The following is a 17,933-nucleotide window of genomic DNA, read 5'->3' as shown; positions in this document are numbered from 1 at the left end:
CGACCATATATTCTCTTCTACTTCATTTATTCATTAATTTTTTGCATTTTATTATAAAAATAACGGTCAAATTGAAATTTGGAATCGCCTGAATTTGATTAAAAAATAAGCACAATACGAAAAGAGGAAGAAGAGAAACGTCATTCTCCATACAAAATGTATGGAATACCCGGGTATGCTGGTTGCCAACTTACGTGGTAAAGTTAAAAAAAATCAAAATAAAATACTTACAGGCTGTTTAAAATTACAACTTTTGCACCAAAAAATCATAACTTAAAAGTTGGGAGGCTACGGAAAATTTCAGGTCAATAAAAGCAATGAATCAAAAGTTATTGCAGTTCGAAGTTGAAAAAAATACCCGGGTATCCGGTTGCCAACTTAAAGGTTAAAAGCAAAATTTTTCATTGACATATTTCATTCATATTTTCTTTTTTCATTCAAAGATTAGAGGGCATTTAACGGAAATTTGCGGGTAGGGATGGTTTCGCATTGAAGTTATACATCGCTAGAATTAGAACGGCGATACGATTGTTTAAATACTAAACTCCAATGTGAACCATATGTACTGAAGTAAGTGAGATTTGAGTAATAGTCGATGGTGTCGATACACGAGTTTCTGACCACACGACCATTATTCGTATAGATGTTTGCTTGGAAAATTAGAAGGGTACATAGGCCATGATTAGAAGAAGTTAGGCAAAACAAATGGCATGAAAAGGACACCAATATAATGAATAATGATCAGTTATAAAACGACATCTGTTGAGCAAACCAATGAAGCTATGGATCTTTCGTTTTTTTTCTATGGAAAATTGATTTTACAGTCGTTTAATCTGAATCTGTGGCGCTTGGGCAAACTGGCTAAGGAGGTTGCAGCTCTGCTCTTAAATAAACTAGGCTCGTGGTGAATTTGTTCTGTAATAAATCAGATGAAAAGATGCAGGGAACTAGAACAAAAAAAAAGTGTTGCTTTATTTTCCATACCACTCCCGCTTGCAAATTTCAACTCATGTGCTTGTGATGCCATTGGTCCAACAGGTTGTGCCAATCACGGAAGTAGCTCGAATCGCTGAAAGTGAGCTACTTTTTTTTGTCCGTTGGGTTTTGGACGCTGTCAAACATCTGCTGCCCTCATCAAACGAGAGAAACGATTCGAATGTCAAAGCTGATTCCCATTTCGTCGCGAGCGGGCGTACGTTTGCTCTGTCCGTAAAGTCTCCTCCCTGGTTAGTGCTGCGGGAGGTCAGGTTGTTTTCCCCCTACAAGTTTCTTTTGCCCGCGAGTGTTCCCCTGCGTGGTTTCATTGTGTGTGTATGTGTGTGATGATAAACAAGCTTGTTTGTGCAGTGCCACTATTGTTCCTTGTCTTCAGTGATGCGGGGTGTTGTTTCATGAAATGATGTGATTGAGAATGTGTAGGCGTGTGTAGTTGAGTTTTTAAATGCTTGTGCGTGTGTGTGTGTGAGTCTATGAAAGAAATTGCATCGTTCTAAATTCTTCATCCAATGATAAAACAATGTAAAAAGGTGCATAAAAGAAAATATTAGGAAAAGAAAAAGTGCCGTTTGATAACAAAAGGCAAAAATACACAAATGCATATGAAATGCACAGTGCGAAGAGTGGAATGTGACTTGTGAAAAGGAAAGGAGAAGCAATATTCGGTACATTTTCTCAACGTTACAAGGCTGTTTGCCGGGATATCAAACACCATCACCAAGATGACGGTTTGGAGTCGTGTTCCTTCAGCGCTGCTTGCTGTCGGTAGGTTAATTTAGCAATTTATAAATTGTTATGGAACAATTTGATCATTTTCAAAACATTTTAAATGTAAAACAACGCAGTTCAAGGAAAAGAAATCGTTTAAAGTTTCAGCTTGTTAGCGATTTCCACGCCGCAAAACGAGAAAGGCAAACAAACACACCCACTGCGTGGTATTGGCGAAGAAAAGGAGATATATGAGGAGGGGAAGGCGGCGGGGGGGGGGGCATTCATCCTGCTCCAATGCATAAGGCACCCGGGAAAAGGGTTCCCGCCCGTCCGAGGGCGATGGCATTGAACAATAAACAAAATAGTAGCAACCAGCAATCAAGCACTAAATAATGACCGGAAAGAGCCGTAAGCAGATTGTGTGCAGTGGAAATAAAAGGGAATTATGTTGCGCGAAGCGAATTTGACTGAGGTATTTTGTCCAAAAATGGGGAAAAGAACCTAAACAGTAGATTGGCAGAGCCCAAAAAAAGGAGAAAGAGCGAACCTTTTAAATAAAGGGCCAAATAAGCGCAGAATTAACACACACTTAAAAATGATCATCATTAATGGTTCTTCGCAAAAGCCTGTTTTCTGCTACGTTCGTTTCATCAAGAACGATCAAATAAAAGATTGATCGATTATGATCGTGGATCGAACCTTGCTTCGAACCTTCTCGACAACAACACACGATCGCAAGAAAAGCGTCTTACTCATAGGCGCGTGTGCTGATGATTTCATGTTTCTTCATCAACTATGTTCCGTGTAGTAGTGGTGGTAGGCCGTGAATCGCTAATTGTTGCCATCGCAATTGCCGTTTATCCTCCGAGCGCGTGGATGGTGTGAGTGTCGATTAGGCTGTCGCTTTAATAGTATGTTCTCACCCAGTGGGGTTTGTTAGTTACCTTTGCCTTGGTCAAGGGTTTTATGTAATCACGTTCGCTGGACGGAACAGCATCTTCTTCTCTACCTGTGTACATGCATTGGAAGCGCGCAATTAATGGTCGGAAGGTGCAATATTTACGATGCCTACACACAACATGCGCTTGTTTTTGTTTGTGGTTGGTTGCAACTGGCAAGCAGCTCAAATCACAGCAGAAACCTTACCTTCTATCACCGTTTGTGTGTGTAAGGTAGAGCGCACACCAACCGGATCGCGTTGCTATGTGCGTGCGCACGATCGAATGCACAACTACCATCACGACCACCGTGTCATCGTAGCGGGCGGCGTTCGAGTGCCATCACGTAGAACAGGTTTTTTTTTTTGCTTCTACACACTTTGCCCCAACCACCGAGAATACACGGTAAGGGATGATGTGCGAAGGGGTTGTGTGATTCTGTATCGTGTTTGACGTTGTACGCTTCTTTTTGTTCACCCCCTAGGTTGTTGACGATAAATTCCTTCGACAAATCGGGAGCTTCGTCCGGTTTGCTGCAACGCTCTCCCCGACACCGTTGTTTGTAAACAAAGCGCACTGTAAAGTTGTTGCACACAAGCGTATTTGAAGCGGGAAATATAGATTTAAATTTTTTGAAAAAATCTATCAAAAATTATGTGTTTGGCAGTGAGCTTTTGTGCGTAATGTGGAATATCCCCAACTGTATTCGAGTTCCGTGGGAAACGGTACGTTTGTGAGGAATTCCTACTTTCTACTTCGACATTTTGCAGTCTTCTTCTTCTTGGGCCTTTTCCAGTTCTTGCCTTTTGAACTGACTGAACGAAAACAAACGCACGAAAAAGGCTCGATAATTGCAGTTAGATCCTTTTTCCCACCTATCTTTTCTACCGTTTCTTCCTCTATACGGCTCGGCAATCGTCGGCATGGGAAAAACGGTCACCCAGCTGGTTGCTGGCGGGATTATTTTAAATGTTTCTTCTTCCTCTATGAAGTGTTGATAGTTTTCTTCCATGCGGGTTGTATTGGTGTGGTCGGTTTGGTATGTTTGCCGGTATGCCACGTCCTTTAGAAATGTTGGTTTGCTTTTTCAAGGATTTGTGTTTGGAGTTTCTGCCCTTGCTTGTGCCATTCCACTGCAAAAATGACATAAATAAATGAAAAGACACATAGATAAACAACAAAACAGGCAAATAAATAAAAAAATGTGTTTGCATTGTTGCATGTTCACAAAAATTGAGAAGTTTGTTGGAAATTAATTTATATTTCTCATTTTATTTCTTGAACTTCGCATTGCAATAAATTTGGAATACGAGCCAGTGAATGAAACGCATTGTCACACGACGAATATTACACGAAACCTTTCACTCATATTTACTGCCACTCTCCCCGCATACATTTTTCATCATAATGAATGACCCAGCAAAGACCCCATCCCGGGACCGGGATCGGCACACGCGTCCGAGGCGATGAAATGTCAAGTTTAATTGAATTATTACAACATTCCACAGCATCAGTCACAGTGCACTCTCTCCCACATATATGCTGCACACATAATCATTTTAGCCGCCTTTTAGCTCCAGTCAATGTGACGCGAAGGCAGTGCATTTTTTGCTCCGACTCAATTGCTTTACTGCGCTGTGCGCCGCCGATTGTTGTCTGCCGATGGAGCGACACACACACTCATTCTAGATTCCTCTCGAATTGTGTTTGATGGAGCGTTTTAAATATGTTTGCTGTCTGCCTGCCTGCCCGTGCCCGCTACCCTTCGATGCGATGTTTATGATGGGCCTTCATCGAGACCAGACCGGGGTTCGGTCGGGCAGCAATGTACGAGCATAATGATGGCAACCACTCGTCCCTGTGTTTGAATGAAATTCTATGAAAAACCCTCAAAAATCCTGTCCTTCAATTATCAGCAGTCACGGGAGGAGGAATTTGTCACTGAAATGTTGTATCCCGACCTTTCTGGATGCTGGAAGATGAAGACGACAGGAAATAACAAATAATTATGTGAAAAAATGGAATCATCGTTTGTACAAAAAAGAAAACTCCTATCAACAAATCATTACTTTCGACTGATTAGCCCTGCTCGTGATCACTGGCTGGCTTGACCTGCAGTGACCGTTTTGCCATCGTTCCTCTTCAGGCACCGACCGTTAGTACCTTGGACGATCGCCCGGTCGAATGCAAAGGGTGGAGTTGTCTCTGAATCTTCCAGAGATTCGATGACAAACACAAAAAGAATCTAGTATATCACCAACGCCGATCGCACGGAGGTCTTTGTTATCATCGCTTGCCATTCTGTTTTTGCTTCTGAAAACGGGGTCGAAGAAGAAAAAAGAAAATTGATCACAATGTCCACTGAATCAGTCGCAAAAGCTTTCAAATGCACGTGAGTCATTATTTACTTTCCCTTCTGTGGCTGTGTGGCGCTTTCATGCAGTTGTGCGGGGTTGGTTAAGTTGCTTGTGCATAAGATGGTGGTATGAATCATAGCTGGAGAGCTATGTTGGCCATTAAACCTCTTCAGCCGATATGTCATCGACATAGGAAATAGGAAAACTCTTTCCTGCTACCGTTGTTACTCCTTCTGCGAAGAACTTTCTTCAAACATTTTAGTATCCATTTACAGAAACTCGCTGCTATGACAACGGGCTAGATTGACGCAACAAATGGGAGGTTTTGTTTTGTGTGTCACCTTAGTAACCGGATGTTGTTGATTGCTTGTTCTTCTGTAGAAGTAGTTGTTTGATGTAAAAAAAAAACTTTTTATTTGTTTGATTTATTATATTATATTATTTAGTCTTGGTCTATTTTGAGCAACGCATTACAAACAAATGATAATAATTCTTTGCGCTATTCCATCTTAAAACAAGAGGCTGAGACGGTTGAGTTTGTGATTAATTGCACTCAATTAAAGCTCACTTCTTGGACACCCACGCAACCCACGCTGAAGCAAGGTTATCAATTTGTACTTCCATCACATTTCTGCCATAAAACAGTGCGTTTGGATGGGAGGCATAAAGTGGACAGTTTGCCGTCCGCCCTATTTGTCGTAATCACAGAACAATGTTTACGCGTTAAAGTATGCCGTTTTGCCTAATTCCTACCGAACTGTGCAGATCTAATGTCAGGCGATGTTGAATTCAAACGCATTTGTTTGAGCACTGGATTGTTTTGCCGTTGACCCGTTTCTCCATTACCCATTTTTTCACAATCAAAGCTATGCAACCGAGACGCCGTGAGAAGGTCATCGTCAGCACACTGTGCAAATGCATCGTATAGAAATGAAAAGCTCCCATTCCCACACAGTGCAAACCGTTGCGTGCATTGAAATCGAAAGGCACTGCCAGGGAAGCCCCATGCAGTTCGAGAGAATCTGATCCGTCGTTTCACTCGGCAGGAGAGCACACAATGCCCATGAAGGTCTGCCCGTGCCGAGCCGGGGGAAAACACTTCACCCATCAATCTTGTGTTTGCTCCTGGCGGTCACGGAACCGATCGTGTGTGTGTGTGAGTTGCCTACGGCATTCGTAGATTTGATGAATCAGTACTGAACTTGAAAAAGTGAAGAGCTACAACCACTTTTGGGCAGTTTGTGTCCCATTTCACCGTCGTCACCTCGTCGTCGGTCGCACTGACCTTAATCCAGTGGCTTCGCGGTGGCTTTTTGCTGTTGCTGAACGTTTCCGTATAATTGGTGCTTTTAGCACCGCACTTGCAATTATTGTGACTTCTGGCAATTATCTTTTCTTGCTGACGGGGTTTCTTTTTCATTAGAGTCCCCTTGAGCACCTTGAATAGAGTGGAATGTAGTATTCTACAATAACTTTTTTTGTGTGTTTTTTGAAGTATAATTGTTACTTGTGTGCTTGACTAGATCGTTTCTTTAGGTCCTCTACGATACCCATGTTTGTGTAGATTCCTGCACATTTGTGTTGTCTGTAAAGGTGTGACCAACATAATACACTTCTTTAGTTTGCAAAAAAACATAAAACCCCTTTTTACACGGTTTCCTTTTCGTTATCGTTCTATTGTATAGATAGCATTTGCACACCAATACACGCTTACGTATCGATATTATTCGGAAATCTTCCTACTGCTGATAACCACAAGATAAGATAGAGTGGAACGCATACGTTGGCTTCCAGTAACAAAGCAATTGAAAAAAAGAGTTTCAATTGAAAATCAAACACTGAGCCAAAAACCCACATGAAGTGCAATTTTATGGTTAACCAAATAAATAGCAATGATTTCATTTGCAGGCTGAAACTTCAGACGCTCTCTCCGGTCATCAAATGTCACTGTGTGAGCAAGAATTCGTTTGTCGTTCGATAAACAGTCTCGCGCGAATTGAGGGTGAACGCCGTACTTCAGGGCCGATCGGTTCAATTGGTCCAATCGGGAAACAATATGGCCGTGCTTCTTTCTGTCTTTGCTAGCGGAAGGAGAGAAGCTCCCTCGTTCAGTTGTTGCAAAGTCTGTTAGTCATCGTCGATCGGCTTAGATTGTGTTCGCTTAAGGCTTTTAATTCAATAATCGTCCGCGGGCATTTAACCCTTACTAGGGATAGAAATGTTTGCGTAGGAGCAGAAGGTTCGAAGGTACCCGAGAACTGCTGCCCACAACCAGTTCTTGATGCCAGTTTTTTGTTTTGCTCTCTGTATAAAAACCTTCTGTATACTACCCAAGTATGGTACTGAATTATGTATCTTTTTATGCGTTGACTTTAAGCTCTTTTTTCGCCTTTATTATTTGAAATCAAACATAAAACAAATGTTAAACAAAACAATGGGTACAGCAAATGGCGAAGTAAAACCACAAACATAAACATAATATCCAGAAAGTAACTCTAATGTTTGTCTATTTTTTGCCGTTATTTCACCGATCTACGCTCGTAACCTTTGCGTCAATCTGCAACTTTGAGCGGTAACTGTAATAGAACATGACTTCACATATGATCGACGCAGCAACGCGAGTGCGAGCGAGTGTTTCGGAAATCATTATCCGTAATTTGCCTCCCGTGTGTTTCACCATCTGCCAGTTTGTGGTGCAGCTTCCCACAGCCACGGCATACATTACACTACCATAAGATAATGCCATTAAAACGGAGTAACTCGACCGTTCCTATCAATCGCACCCAAGGAAGGCCCCCGGCCGCGTGATGTTCCCCTAGTGTGGTGAAGGATGGCAAAATGGTCAATGCTCCCTCGCTGCGGCCCTCTTAGCATATATGTTCACGCATGAAATCCGGACACCGGAACCGGCATCCGTTCTTCTGCACTGCTCTCCAGTACACACACATAACAGCGCTGCTGCGTAATCATGCGCGTTTGTCTGCTGGCTACGCGAACACATGTGCCCAACTGGCGCTCTCTTCCCGATAGTTGCACTTCCTTTCTTTCTGTGGAGTGCTGGATGGACGGCGGCCCACATTCGGTGCATTTCGTTTTGCTGTGAGGGTTGAGGGTCGAAGTGAACCGCTCGCTCTGTCTGCGCATTTGTGTTGCGTATGTGTTTGGTGGAAAACAGAAGGAAGGCAAGGGAAATACGGTTTTCCCTGCTGAAACGCCAGCAATGCAACCACGTGTTGCGCGTTTGTTTTCATTCGTAACCGGTCTCGGGAAGGCATTCTGATTACATTTGGTTTGGATACGTCTGCTTTTGCTGTCCTATTTTGATGTGACTCCATTGGATTCATTTTTGTTTTTTTGTGTGAGAAACCTTCTACTTTCCAGTTACAAACAACTCTCCGAAACCGAAAGGACGTAGAAGCTCATTCCGTATGATGGATGTATGTGTGTTATAATTTCTCAACAATAATAACAAAATTGAAAAATTGGCATCAGCTGCAGGAAAAACAACCATACTGTTGGCGGCATTCGAGATGACGAAAGGAGAGCGAAAGTATGATCTAACGCTCAATCGCGATCGAGCTCTGGTGTTATGCGATCGTAAAGTGTGCATGCGGCCAATGGAAGCATTTGAGTTGGCTCGGCCGGGTGCATTATGAAATGATATTGATTATATCGTGCTGCACTTTCCGCTTTCAGCTTTGGGAGCTTCAGTTGAGCGAAGCGGGCTGGAAATGTTCCCCGGATGTTGCCACTGTCGTCTTTGTGTCCAAATTTTACGGGAAGTAATTTGGACAAAACGAGTTTGCTTTGTGTCAGGCCCAGAACGGACCATTTCCGGTCGCTTCTGGTCGGGATGGCGCCAAACATTGCAAAAATTTTTATGCTTTATGCTTTACTGGTCGAGGATATGATGGGCCCTTGTGTTGATGGTAATGCATTGATAAAGATGGATTTGTGCTGGCGACTGTGACATTTTATTATATTCTCATTTGTCTGCACAAACTTTGTCCATTTACTTATCTGTTTCCTACATTTTAAGGCCATTTGCTTTTTGTTACACATATATCAAACTACTCAAATTAATCCAAAGTTTGTAAGTGTTTCAATGTGTTAATATTAACCACATTAATTGTAGGACAAAATCTTTCGGTAAGTTCATATGCAGTAGAACCATTCCACAAACACACATATCTATTCATTCTGCAGATATTTATATTGCATGGCGCATCGTGTTTATTGTATCTATGCGCGTGGACTAATTTCGACGGGCTTGATTCCGCCTGCGGAACGAGCGGAACACATTGCGACGAACGTGAAAAGTGTCATCATTTCGCCGCTGTCTGCAACTTACCGTGTCTTGTTAGACCGTTGAAAAGACATTCCTTCGCACTGGTGTCAAGAACATTCGTCATTTGATAGTTGCAGAAGCATCGCTGTACGAGAAACATGTTGAATGACCCGAACGCGTGTTAATATGGCAACGAATTCCTCAACACAAGCTGCTTAGAGGGTGGCAGAATAATATCGGAGTGTTTTTCTTTCTGTTTTTGTTGCTTTTTCTTGTCGACTGCGTGTCATCATTGGTGTGGATTTTTTCGTATCCGAACATCCCTCTCGAACTTAACACGGAGCTATTGCTCGTTAGCGTTGGTTTGTGGTAAAGGATGTGATGAAGGATTAATATATTACGGTCGATGTAGCAACGCACTTCGCTTCCTATGTGTTAACCATGGTAAAAGAATTTAATAAAACTTTCAGCGTAGCTTAAAATTATTAGGTTGAGCCGCATGAGGGTTAGAAGAAGAAGCAACAAAATATTCGATCGTAGTACACGTTTTGATGTGTGTTATATGACCTTTTTATTTAGTTTGTATATCTTTTAAAAACGATTGTAACCAGATTGGGGCAAGTCTGTGTAAGTCACGGATCTATTGTAATTACTAACCAATATTCAATGGACCAATATGTTGATTTTTCTTATGGTGACGATCATGACAGTGATCGCCGGTATTTCCCATGCCATTTCCAACGGGTTTGAAACGATGAGTCATCAAACAAACACCCTGTACTATTACATCAACATTTGCCGTGGCAGAAAATAATGCGATTCGAATTTAATTTACAGCCTAGAAATGTGTAAATGTTTGTGAGATGAAATATTTCTAGCCAGTATATGTTTTGCTATCATATCACCCTTGCAGTAAACAATAAATGAACTTGTTCAATTTACTACAGCGTAAATTATTGTTTTGCTTCCAAAATTGGTGCACACAAGCAGCAAATTGTAGATTGTAACGTTCGGAACAAGCAAAAGCAACTTAATGTCGGCCATAATTAAAGGCCGCCACCAAGGGCGTGAAGGGCGTTGTCTGTCAGCACAAAACGTCTGATAACAAGTGCTCCCTTCGGTTCAATGCAACTCACCGTTCACACTGTATTTTTTCTATGCAAACTCTGTTTGAATTCCACGTTTATTAAAAAAAATCCTTAGTTTTAATGCCTAGTTTTAAAGTGTTTTGTTAAGAAATATATCCAATTACCGGTGGAATCCTTTGCGTTGTGTATTGTTTGTATATGTGACAAGATTTATAATACGGTTGTAAGCTACCATTGGATCCCAAAAGACCATCTAATGGGCATAACCTTGCTGGAACTTATTATTCCGTTCAATGGCCTTGCTTTTCGACAATGTGTCTACAATGATGACACGAGTTATGTGCTTGCTGCTAATGTAGTGAATGAAGTTGCAAAAGCTACAGCAATGCCTCCCAATTTCATAGGGCGTTGGTTTCCGTATAATCTTACTATCTAGAAGCTGTGTACTTCCGTTTAATATTGCAGTTCTGAAGTGGCGCACTTTGTTTTGCCTTGCAGAACGGGTTTACGCGAATCAAAACAAAACAATCGATCGTTAGGCAAAGGGAGGAACGGACGTAATCTGTTTTGCTGTGTTAACTACCAAGGTCTTATTGCATGTGTAATGGTGTGCGTGTGTATATGGTTGTGAACATTAATACTATTTTGACGTTGCTGGTGGTATATCGTACGAGACTCGTTCAAGAAGTGGGTTCAAGAAGCGGGGTGTTTGCTAAAGAAAAACATTCAAGCCGATACAGAACCGCCTGTACAGCATTTTTGCCATTCGAATGATGAGAATGTGTTCCAAAATACGCTTCAAATATTGAACCAATTGAGCCTAACCCTATAAAATATTGACATTCGAGTCGGACGGTTCGATAGGGCGATAAAGTGACCATGCTAGTTTCAAAGATAATGAAGCTCGGCTCTAGTTGGTCGTACCGCTCATCTCACTATCTCTTCGACTTCCTGAGTTTGGTCGATGCAGCTCTCGGATAGCTGATAACGGCGCTGTTTGATGGGAATGGTAGCAATATGTAGAAGGCCAATGTGCGGCGGGCATGTGTAGCGCTACCGAGTGTCTGCTATTTTTGCTATTCTGTTAGGCTTTGTGGCGTTACAGCAGTGCGAATCGCTACCGGCATCCGATTAGCTCATTATCACCTTGACAGCCAATGTATGTAGCTGCAGGAGTTAGAGAGCCTTAGGGAGGATTTATCATATAACTCCTATTTCGATCCTCTATAAAGATATGTTTGTAAAAGATACAAACGGATGTTGTTGTTTTACAAAAGATACAAACGTTGCAGTTAACACGACCGCCTAAAAGCATGCTGTACACAGCAGGAAACTGTTTGTAACCATAATCGAGATGTTACATTGTGGAAATAAACATCTATTAACTATGGATTCTCCTTTCTGGTACAACATTCTTGTATATCAAGCCATCGGACTGTGAAAAGGAATAAGCATAAACACTAATCCAACTGCGACAACAAGGCGGCATCGGTAAAAGACATAATCAGTAAACCAATGCACTCCCTCCATCTGGATTAACGGTTTTGTCATCAAGGATGTGATTATATTTATTCTATTAGCGAGTAAACATAGTAAATATACCACCGCATCGGACTGTACGCTCGTTTACAAACACGACTTCGTAGTGCTGAGCACTGGCTGCAAGATCCTTGAAGGACGAACGCAATTTGTGAAGATGAACCCCAGAAGATCCCCCACGGCGATTTTCCTTATCTTTCACTTTAGCACAATCGTTAGGATGTAGTCATCAATGTAAAGTATGTATTTAACGCCGATCAGCAGCGGCTCCGAAGGTAAGGCGGCTGGAGTCTCACGGAATGATGCAACCAAGGGCCAGATCCATTACGTAAATACCGTGCCATTCTCTGTCACGTTACGTTTCGTTCTCGTTAACGTTGATGAGGGATGAATTCTAACCCATTTAATCTGCCGTCGTAGTGTCGCGTACGAAAGAGATGAAGCTAGCAGTTGCGAATGGAAAACGACTGTGTCGTGTCTGACCTTCGATAGAACAACGCCGCGTGCCAGGGTTACCGTGTGCATCGCTATTAAACCGTTGTGAAAATCGAGAGTAAACACAATAGAATGAAGAGGAAAATTCTCCCACACTCATCTAACACGTCCCATTTCCCATCTACCATTCATCGGGGGTTTCACTTTTCCCATCCGAGGCTTCATGATGACCAGCGCCTTCGTGTTGCCGCTGCGTGTAATAAAGATCAAGGGTGTGTGCGATGGGATGGCGAAAATGGCCCGTAGCTCATTAGTTATGCATTTCTTATTTTCGCTCCCAGTACTGACCAGTGTCAAACCGTGGCTACCTTTCCATGATGTTGGATATGCTCTGGTAAATTTGTCTCGGTCGACCTTTCACTTTACTCGCCGGTGGGGAACTCTGGTTGGTTGGGGGCTATAGAGGATTATGTTGCCATTGCTTCCTTTTCGTCCAATTTGATGCAATGTTTGATAGGCATTAAAATGGATGCCGCTTGGAATAAATTTGTTGCTCTCAAATCGATGTGTGATTGATCACGGTAGAACGTAATGGCTCACGGGGGGTTTTCCGTCTTATTTTAAACGCTGATCGATCAATAATACGGAGGACGGAGAGCAATGAAAATGCGATTGTATTGCAACCAACCATAATTTAATTCCCTTTTGTTACCTATAGCAAATGAACGTTGAAGCACATGAAACTATGGGAAGCCGGAAAATATTCTGTAATCTCATTATAAAGTGCTTTTAGTACTGGAGTGATATCCTATAGCTTTATTTTTTTATATTTTGTACCAATCACCTATGAATACATGATGAATCGAATTATTAGCAATAGCGGGGTGTATGGGAAAACGAGTTTTCTATTAAAGATTGATTTTTATTCCCCTAGCCCTTGATTTAGTTAATCAATTTTAGGTTCCAACGTCAACCAAAAATAAAGCAATATATTTGGTACAAGCCCAAAGCAACTGCTGTTTATGGGTTCCGTGGATCGTTCAATCGTTTATTAAGCGCTCAGTGCAGTGTGTCGCAGGTGATCCGGGTGCTCTTGGACGTGATACGTGTGTATTTTCCTCCGCTGTGCCAGTGCCACTGTACGACCTTCTCGTGACCTTTCGCAATCTTCAACCCGATATCGGCGTGATGTCATATGCCGCACCTCGAAACGACGTGGCTGCGGAAATGTGCGCTAGGATGCGCTAGAGTGTGTCTGGCTTTGAGGCATGAATCAGTTCACTTGCACAGCGAGCACAAGCCCCTTCACGGGCGCTGTGTTGTTGCTCGCTGGTGCTGGTCAGCGGTCTGGAACCACGTGGTAGGGCGCCCGGTCCGTACACCTCACCACGATGCCCCTGAACGATGCAATTCAACTTCCTTCAATTGCTGCCGCCATCACCGCCGCCGCCGCGTGCTTGTTGTCGTCATCGTCTAGCAGCGAGCTAGACTGGGGGTCGTTGTTACACGGGCGTGTAATTCACTGTTGGCCCATCTGCCGAACGTCGAACCACCGGGCTATATGGGTAGACGCTTGATTTGGCTACCATAAACGTATATGAATGGCACTGTGTGAATGTACGAGATACGCCACCGATGCGCGGCGTTGCTGAGTTTTTGCAATAGTTCGTGCAAATTATCGCGCCAACCAAAGTATGCCTGCCGTGGTTAGTTGAGTTTCCCTTTGCATCAACCACTGCCAAATCGTTCGGAATGGTTGTGACAGGCACTCGCGGGATCAGTCAGAAATTGCGCCTACGACCACGATGAACGCTTTCGCTCAGTTCTCGCCTCTATCTCTTACGAACTTTCGCGTTAAACGCGTATATATCTTCGTATGAGCATCGCGCCACAACTGTGCAACCACACGCTAAGAATTAAAGTGTATATATGTGTGTGTATGTTGGGTCAAACCTCTGTGCGGGTTATGTAGCGATCAACATTGCCAAAGGAAGAGCGGATGATGACTTTCGCTCGGTTTGTTAATTAAAATTTAACCAAAGAAACCCGACCGGCCCAAACCAAACCCCCCAACAACAGCCAAATGTCATCCCATCAATCTTGTTGGGTGTTCTTCTTTCACCGATTGCATCCGTTTTCGCCGATCGTCGATTTCGCTTTTTGCTTCACCTTGTCACACATTTCGGCCACTTTAGCCACTGCTTTATCGCAGGACACTGACTTTTCCCTTTTACTTTCGCGGTCGCGCATGGTTTAAATCAATTTCGTCGCTGCGCTGACTTTCCTTAAGGGACTGTTTTTGACCGAAGACTCCGCCGCGTCGCGTGAATTTTAGATTGCTCCTCTGTTCGTTCCGTGTCTGCATTTTCCGACCATAAATTAGATCTTGTTTGGCCGGTCTTGTTTGTTTTTTTTTTTCTTCTGTAGTTCTCTGTTTGCACCTCGGTGCACTTTCACTAGACACTCGAGATTGTAAAAGGGTAGAATGCGAATAATTTCAGAGCCACTTGGCAAGAATGTTTAAGTGTAATTCTATTAATACAACTCTTTACCTGTGTCTGTGAGCTATTAACACTGTAAACGCATATAATTTGTCGCTGGTTCTCTGAACAAAGCTATATTTTTTAAACGACTTATTATTAGCAACAAGCGATTTGAAAATTAGTTCTGCAGCGGGGAAAACAATCGTCTTCTATCATTATTGTTATTATACTATCGCTAACGAGATGGGCTTTTATGAGTCAACTAGAAGCACGGCGCAGCTGGTGCATGATAACGATAATGGAATGTTAGTGCGGCTTTTAGCAAAAGGAAAGATGCAAGTACAAACGTTCCCCTTTCTTTCGAGCCACCAGACGCAAGTGTATGCCGCAGCGAAATAATAAACATTCTCATTATGAAAGCGTAAACAGTGGCATTTTAGCGTTCTTCTCTTTTTACTTAGTTTCTATTTTCCAATAATTGCAGCTCGACATTTCAAATAGTAATTATTGTTTTCATTTATGCTGTAGTCAAGTTTTTCGTTCGCAAACAGCAAAATGGCCCTTTATATCACAGAAAGAAATCCCGCAGCTGTGTTTAATTCCAGCAAATTGTTATCAACACTCTCCCGTTGTCTGACAGTGCCATTTGTTACATTGCACAGTCCATTACAATCCGTGCAATGACTCATCGTGCGATATACGATGCCCAATCTCGTCGTAAGAAGCAGCATGGTGATGATGGCCAACTGGCTTCTCTTAAGCGCAGAAGGACAAATGTTTGCCATTGTACAAGTTCAACATTATAAACACAGCATCGAGGTATTGTGGCGTTACGCACGCTGCTGGCGCATAATTACACTTTGCCTCGATGTTTGCGCGCACATATCATCGCATCCACGTCCCGCATGTATACAGCAAATACAAGGGGAAGAAAACAAGCAGATCCTTATTTTTGGAGCCACAGTATCGTTGCGATTGGAGTACTGTGTACTGTGTGCAGGCGATTGGTAGGCCCAATTCAATGAAATGTAATTATAAATATTTCACCACTATGCTTGCCAAGAACCGTCAGAGAACAGTGACACCAGACCTCCACTGCGGAAAACTCGTGCAGAGAAAATCTGCCAGTATAAGTTTTTACCATAATGGGATGAGATTTTCGTGCGGCCCTTGCGGAGGTCGCTGCGAGAAAAGGTATCTTGCCCCCGGTGCACTGGATTCGCGTTTGACACGTTGAAAAAATGTTTTTCTAGTGCTTATTTATGCTAGTACAACATTCGCCACTTGAGCTTTTGTTCAGGTGCAAGGAGACAATGAGGGTAGCCCTTCGGCGGCACCCCTTCCTCCTCAGCATATCCGGAAACCCTATCGCTCTAGCGGATTGTGGCAGTGTAGGATTTCGCAGCATGTATCGAATTTCCATGCCGACAGTGTTCCAAGTTTGGCGTGGCGAGCGAACTAATGGCACAGTTTCACAGTTCTCGATGGTGCTTCCCGGCGGGCATGGGAGATGCTTTATAATTCAGGGCACACAGCGTCACACTGTAAAACCCGGGGTGAACGGAATTTCGAACGCTCTGGCACTGCCACTTGGGCGTCCACCCAACGATGGACTCCGCTTCCTGGCACACTGGTAAGCCCCTGTTGTAATATTGCTTTCAAAGGAAGTAAACGGGGCAACAGTTATGAATATTGTGTGTGTGTGTCGGATCACTGTCGCACACCGGCTTACGGCTGGGGACAGAATAGAAGCTTTCCTTTTCTTTAGTGTAGCGTAGAAAGCATCGTCGAAAGTTGTCGGGAAAGGATGGTAAAGGAAATGCATTTCAAGCATGAAACAAACGAGAGTGTTTCCGACATTTCGGTTCTGAAAGAAAGCTTTTTCATGGCGCTCGCATAAAGTGGGTCACAGTTGTCGCTTGTTTAGCTGTGTAATATTTTTGAAGAGGTAGAGAGTATTTTTATAATATCCATAAAAAGTTTGTAGTCCTATTTGGATTTTTTTTGCATAGCTTATTGCAATTTAGCTTATTCTCTGGAACTGAGGAATGCATTCATTGAAGATCAAGAAACTTATTTTATCCCTGCAACAATGCAATCGTGCCACAACTATCGTTATAGTAATCCTTAAAACTATCCAATTCCGCATATTAATACAAAATGTACAAGATATTCTTCTTCTTTGGCACAACAACCGCTGTCGGTCAAGGCCTGCCTGTACCCACTAGTGAAGTGAGCTTGGATTTCAGTGACTTATTGTTACCATAGCAGGATAGTCAGTCCTACGTATGGGGGCACGGTCTATTCGGGACTTGAACCCATGACGGACATGTTGTTAAGTCGTACGAGTTGACGACTGTACCACCAGACCGGCCCATACAATAAGATATAGGTAATTTAATTTAATAACAAACGTCTTTCGGCCAAAACACACCAGATTAATTATGCTTTTCTTGGCACTTTGTGAGCGACCGTGTCAACACACAAAGCCGCATAGCATTAACTACTGCTGAGATGTAAGAAGCCAGAGCTACATTTCCACGTAGAGCACAGCACATCATACAAATACACTCCCCACGTTCATTTGCTTCATAAGTTCTTCAGAGTGTTAAAAAAAATATCACGAAGTGGCAAAGCGGGGGATGCCGTTTTGAATATGGGCCAACGGCGTATCATTCACCATAAGGGGTGGTCGGACTGGCTGGCTAGATTACATCTAAGAACGGCTTTGCTCGACTAAAGCATCGCCCGAAATGGAGTGCAAATGGCTCTCAAAGGGTCATGCACACTTAGCAAGTGGTGTGGTGCATGTTAAGTTGACGTTACATTAAGCAGCGAGTGCACAAAGTGGTTGACGTTAAAGTCATTAGGAAAAGCGATTGCCAAAACAACACAAAAAACGCCCTTTTGTTTTTGGTGCGTGTGCGACGGTGTTGCGGAAGAAATGAAAATGACTGTGTGTTTCGTTTTTTTTTAATAAGTGCACTTCTCTAAAATTGAAAATAAATCACCTTGTACTGAAATCAAGCAATTAATAAAGGTTACGGGGGATTCGTTTCGAGTTAACAAAATGAATGTATACTTTTGATTAAATTGTC

At 42.7% G+C, this 17,933-nt stretch overlaps 1 protein-coding gene across 5 annotated transcripts in view; it reads left to right on the top strand.

The window, feature by feature from the left end:
• The first annotated feature begins 1,172 nt into the window (after positions 1-1,172).
• The window catches only part of LOC121590986 (dedicator of cytokinesis protein 1-like), a 33,359-nt gene continuing 16,598 nt past the window's right edge, over positions 1,173-17,933 (top strand). For all 5 annotated transcript variants that reach the window (XM_041911232.1, XM_041911230.1, XM_041911229.1 and 2 more), the window contains exon 1: positions 1,173-1,761. In XM_041911232.1, coding sequence (XP_041767166.1) covers positions 1,719-1,761 — 43 coding nt within the window. In that variant the 5' untranslated portion in view covers positions 1,173-1,718. The remainder of the gene's footprint in view (positions 1,762-17,933) is intronic.

This window comes from Anopheles merus, chromosome 2R (assembly GCF_017562075.2).
Source record: "Anopheles merus strain MAF chromosome 2R, AmerM5.1, whole genome shotgun sequence".
NCBI lineage: Eukaryota > Metazoa > Arthropoda > Insecta > Diptera > Culicidae > Anopheles > Anopheles merus.
Note: the sequence above shows the minus strand (reverse complement) of the source record. Positions and strands in the feature narration are given on the sequence as shown.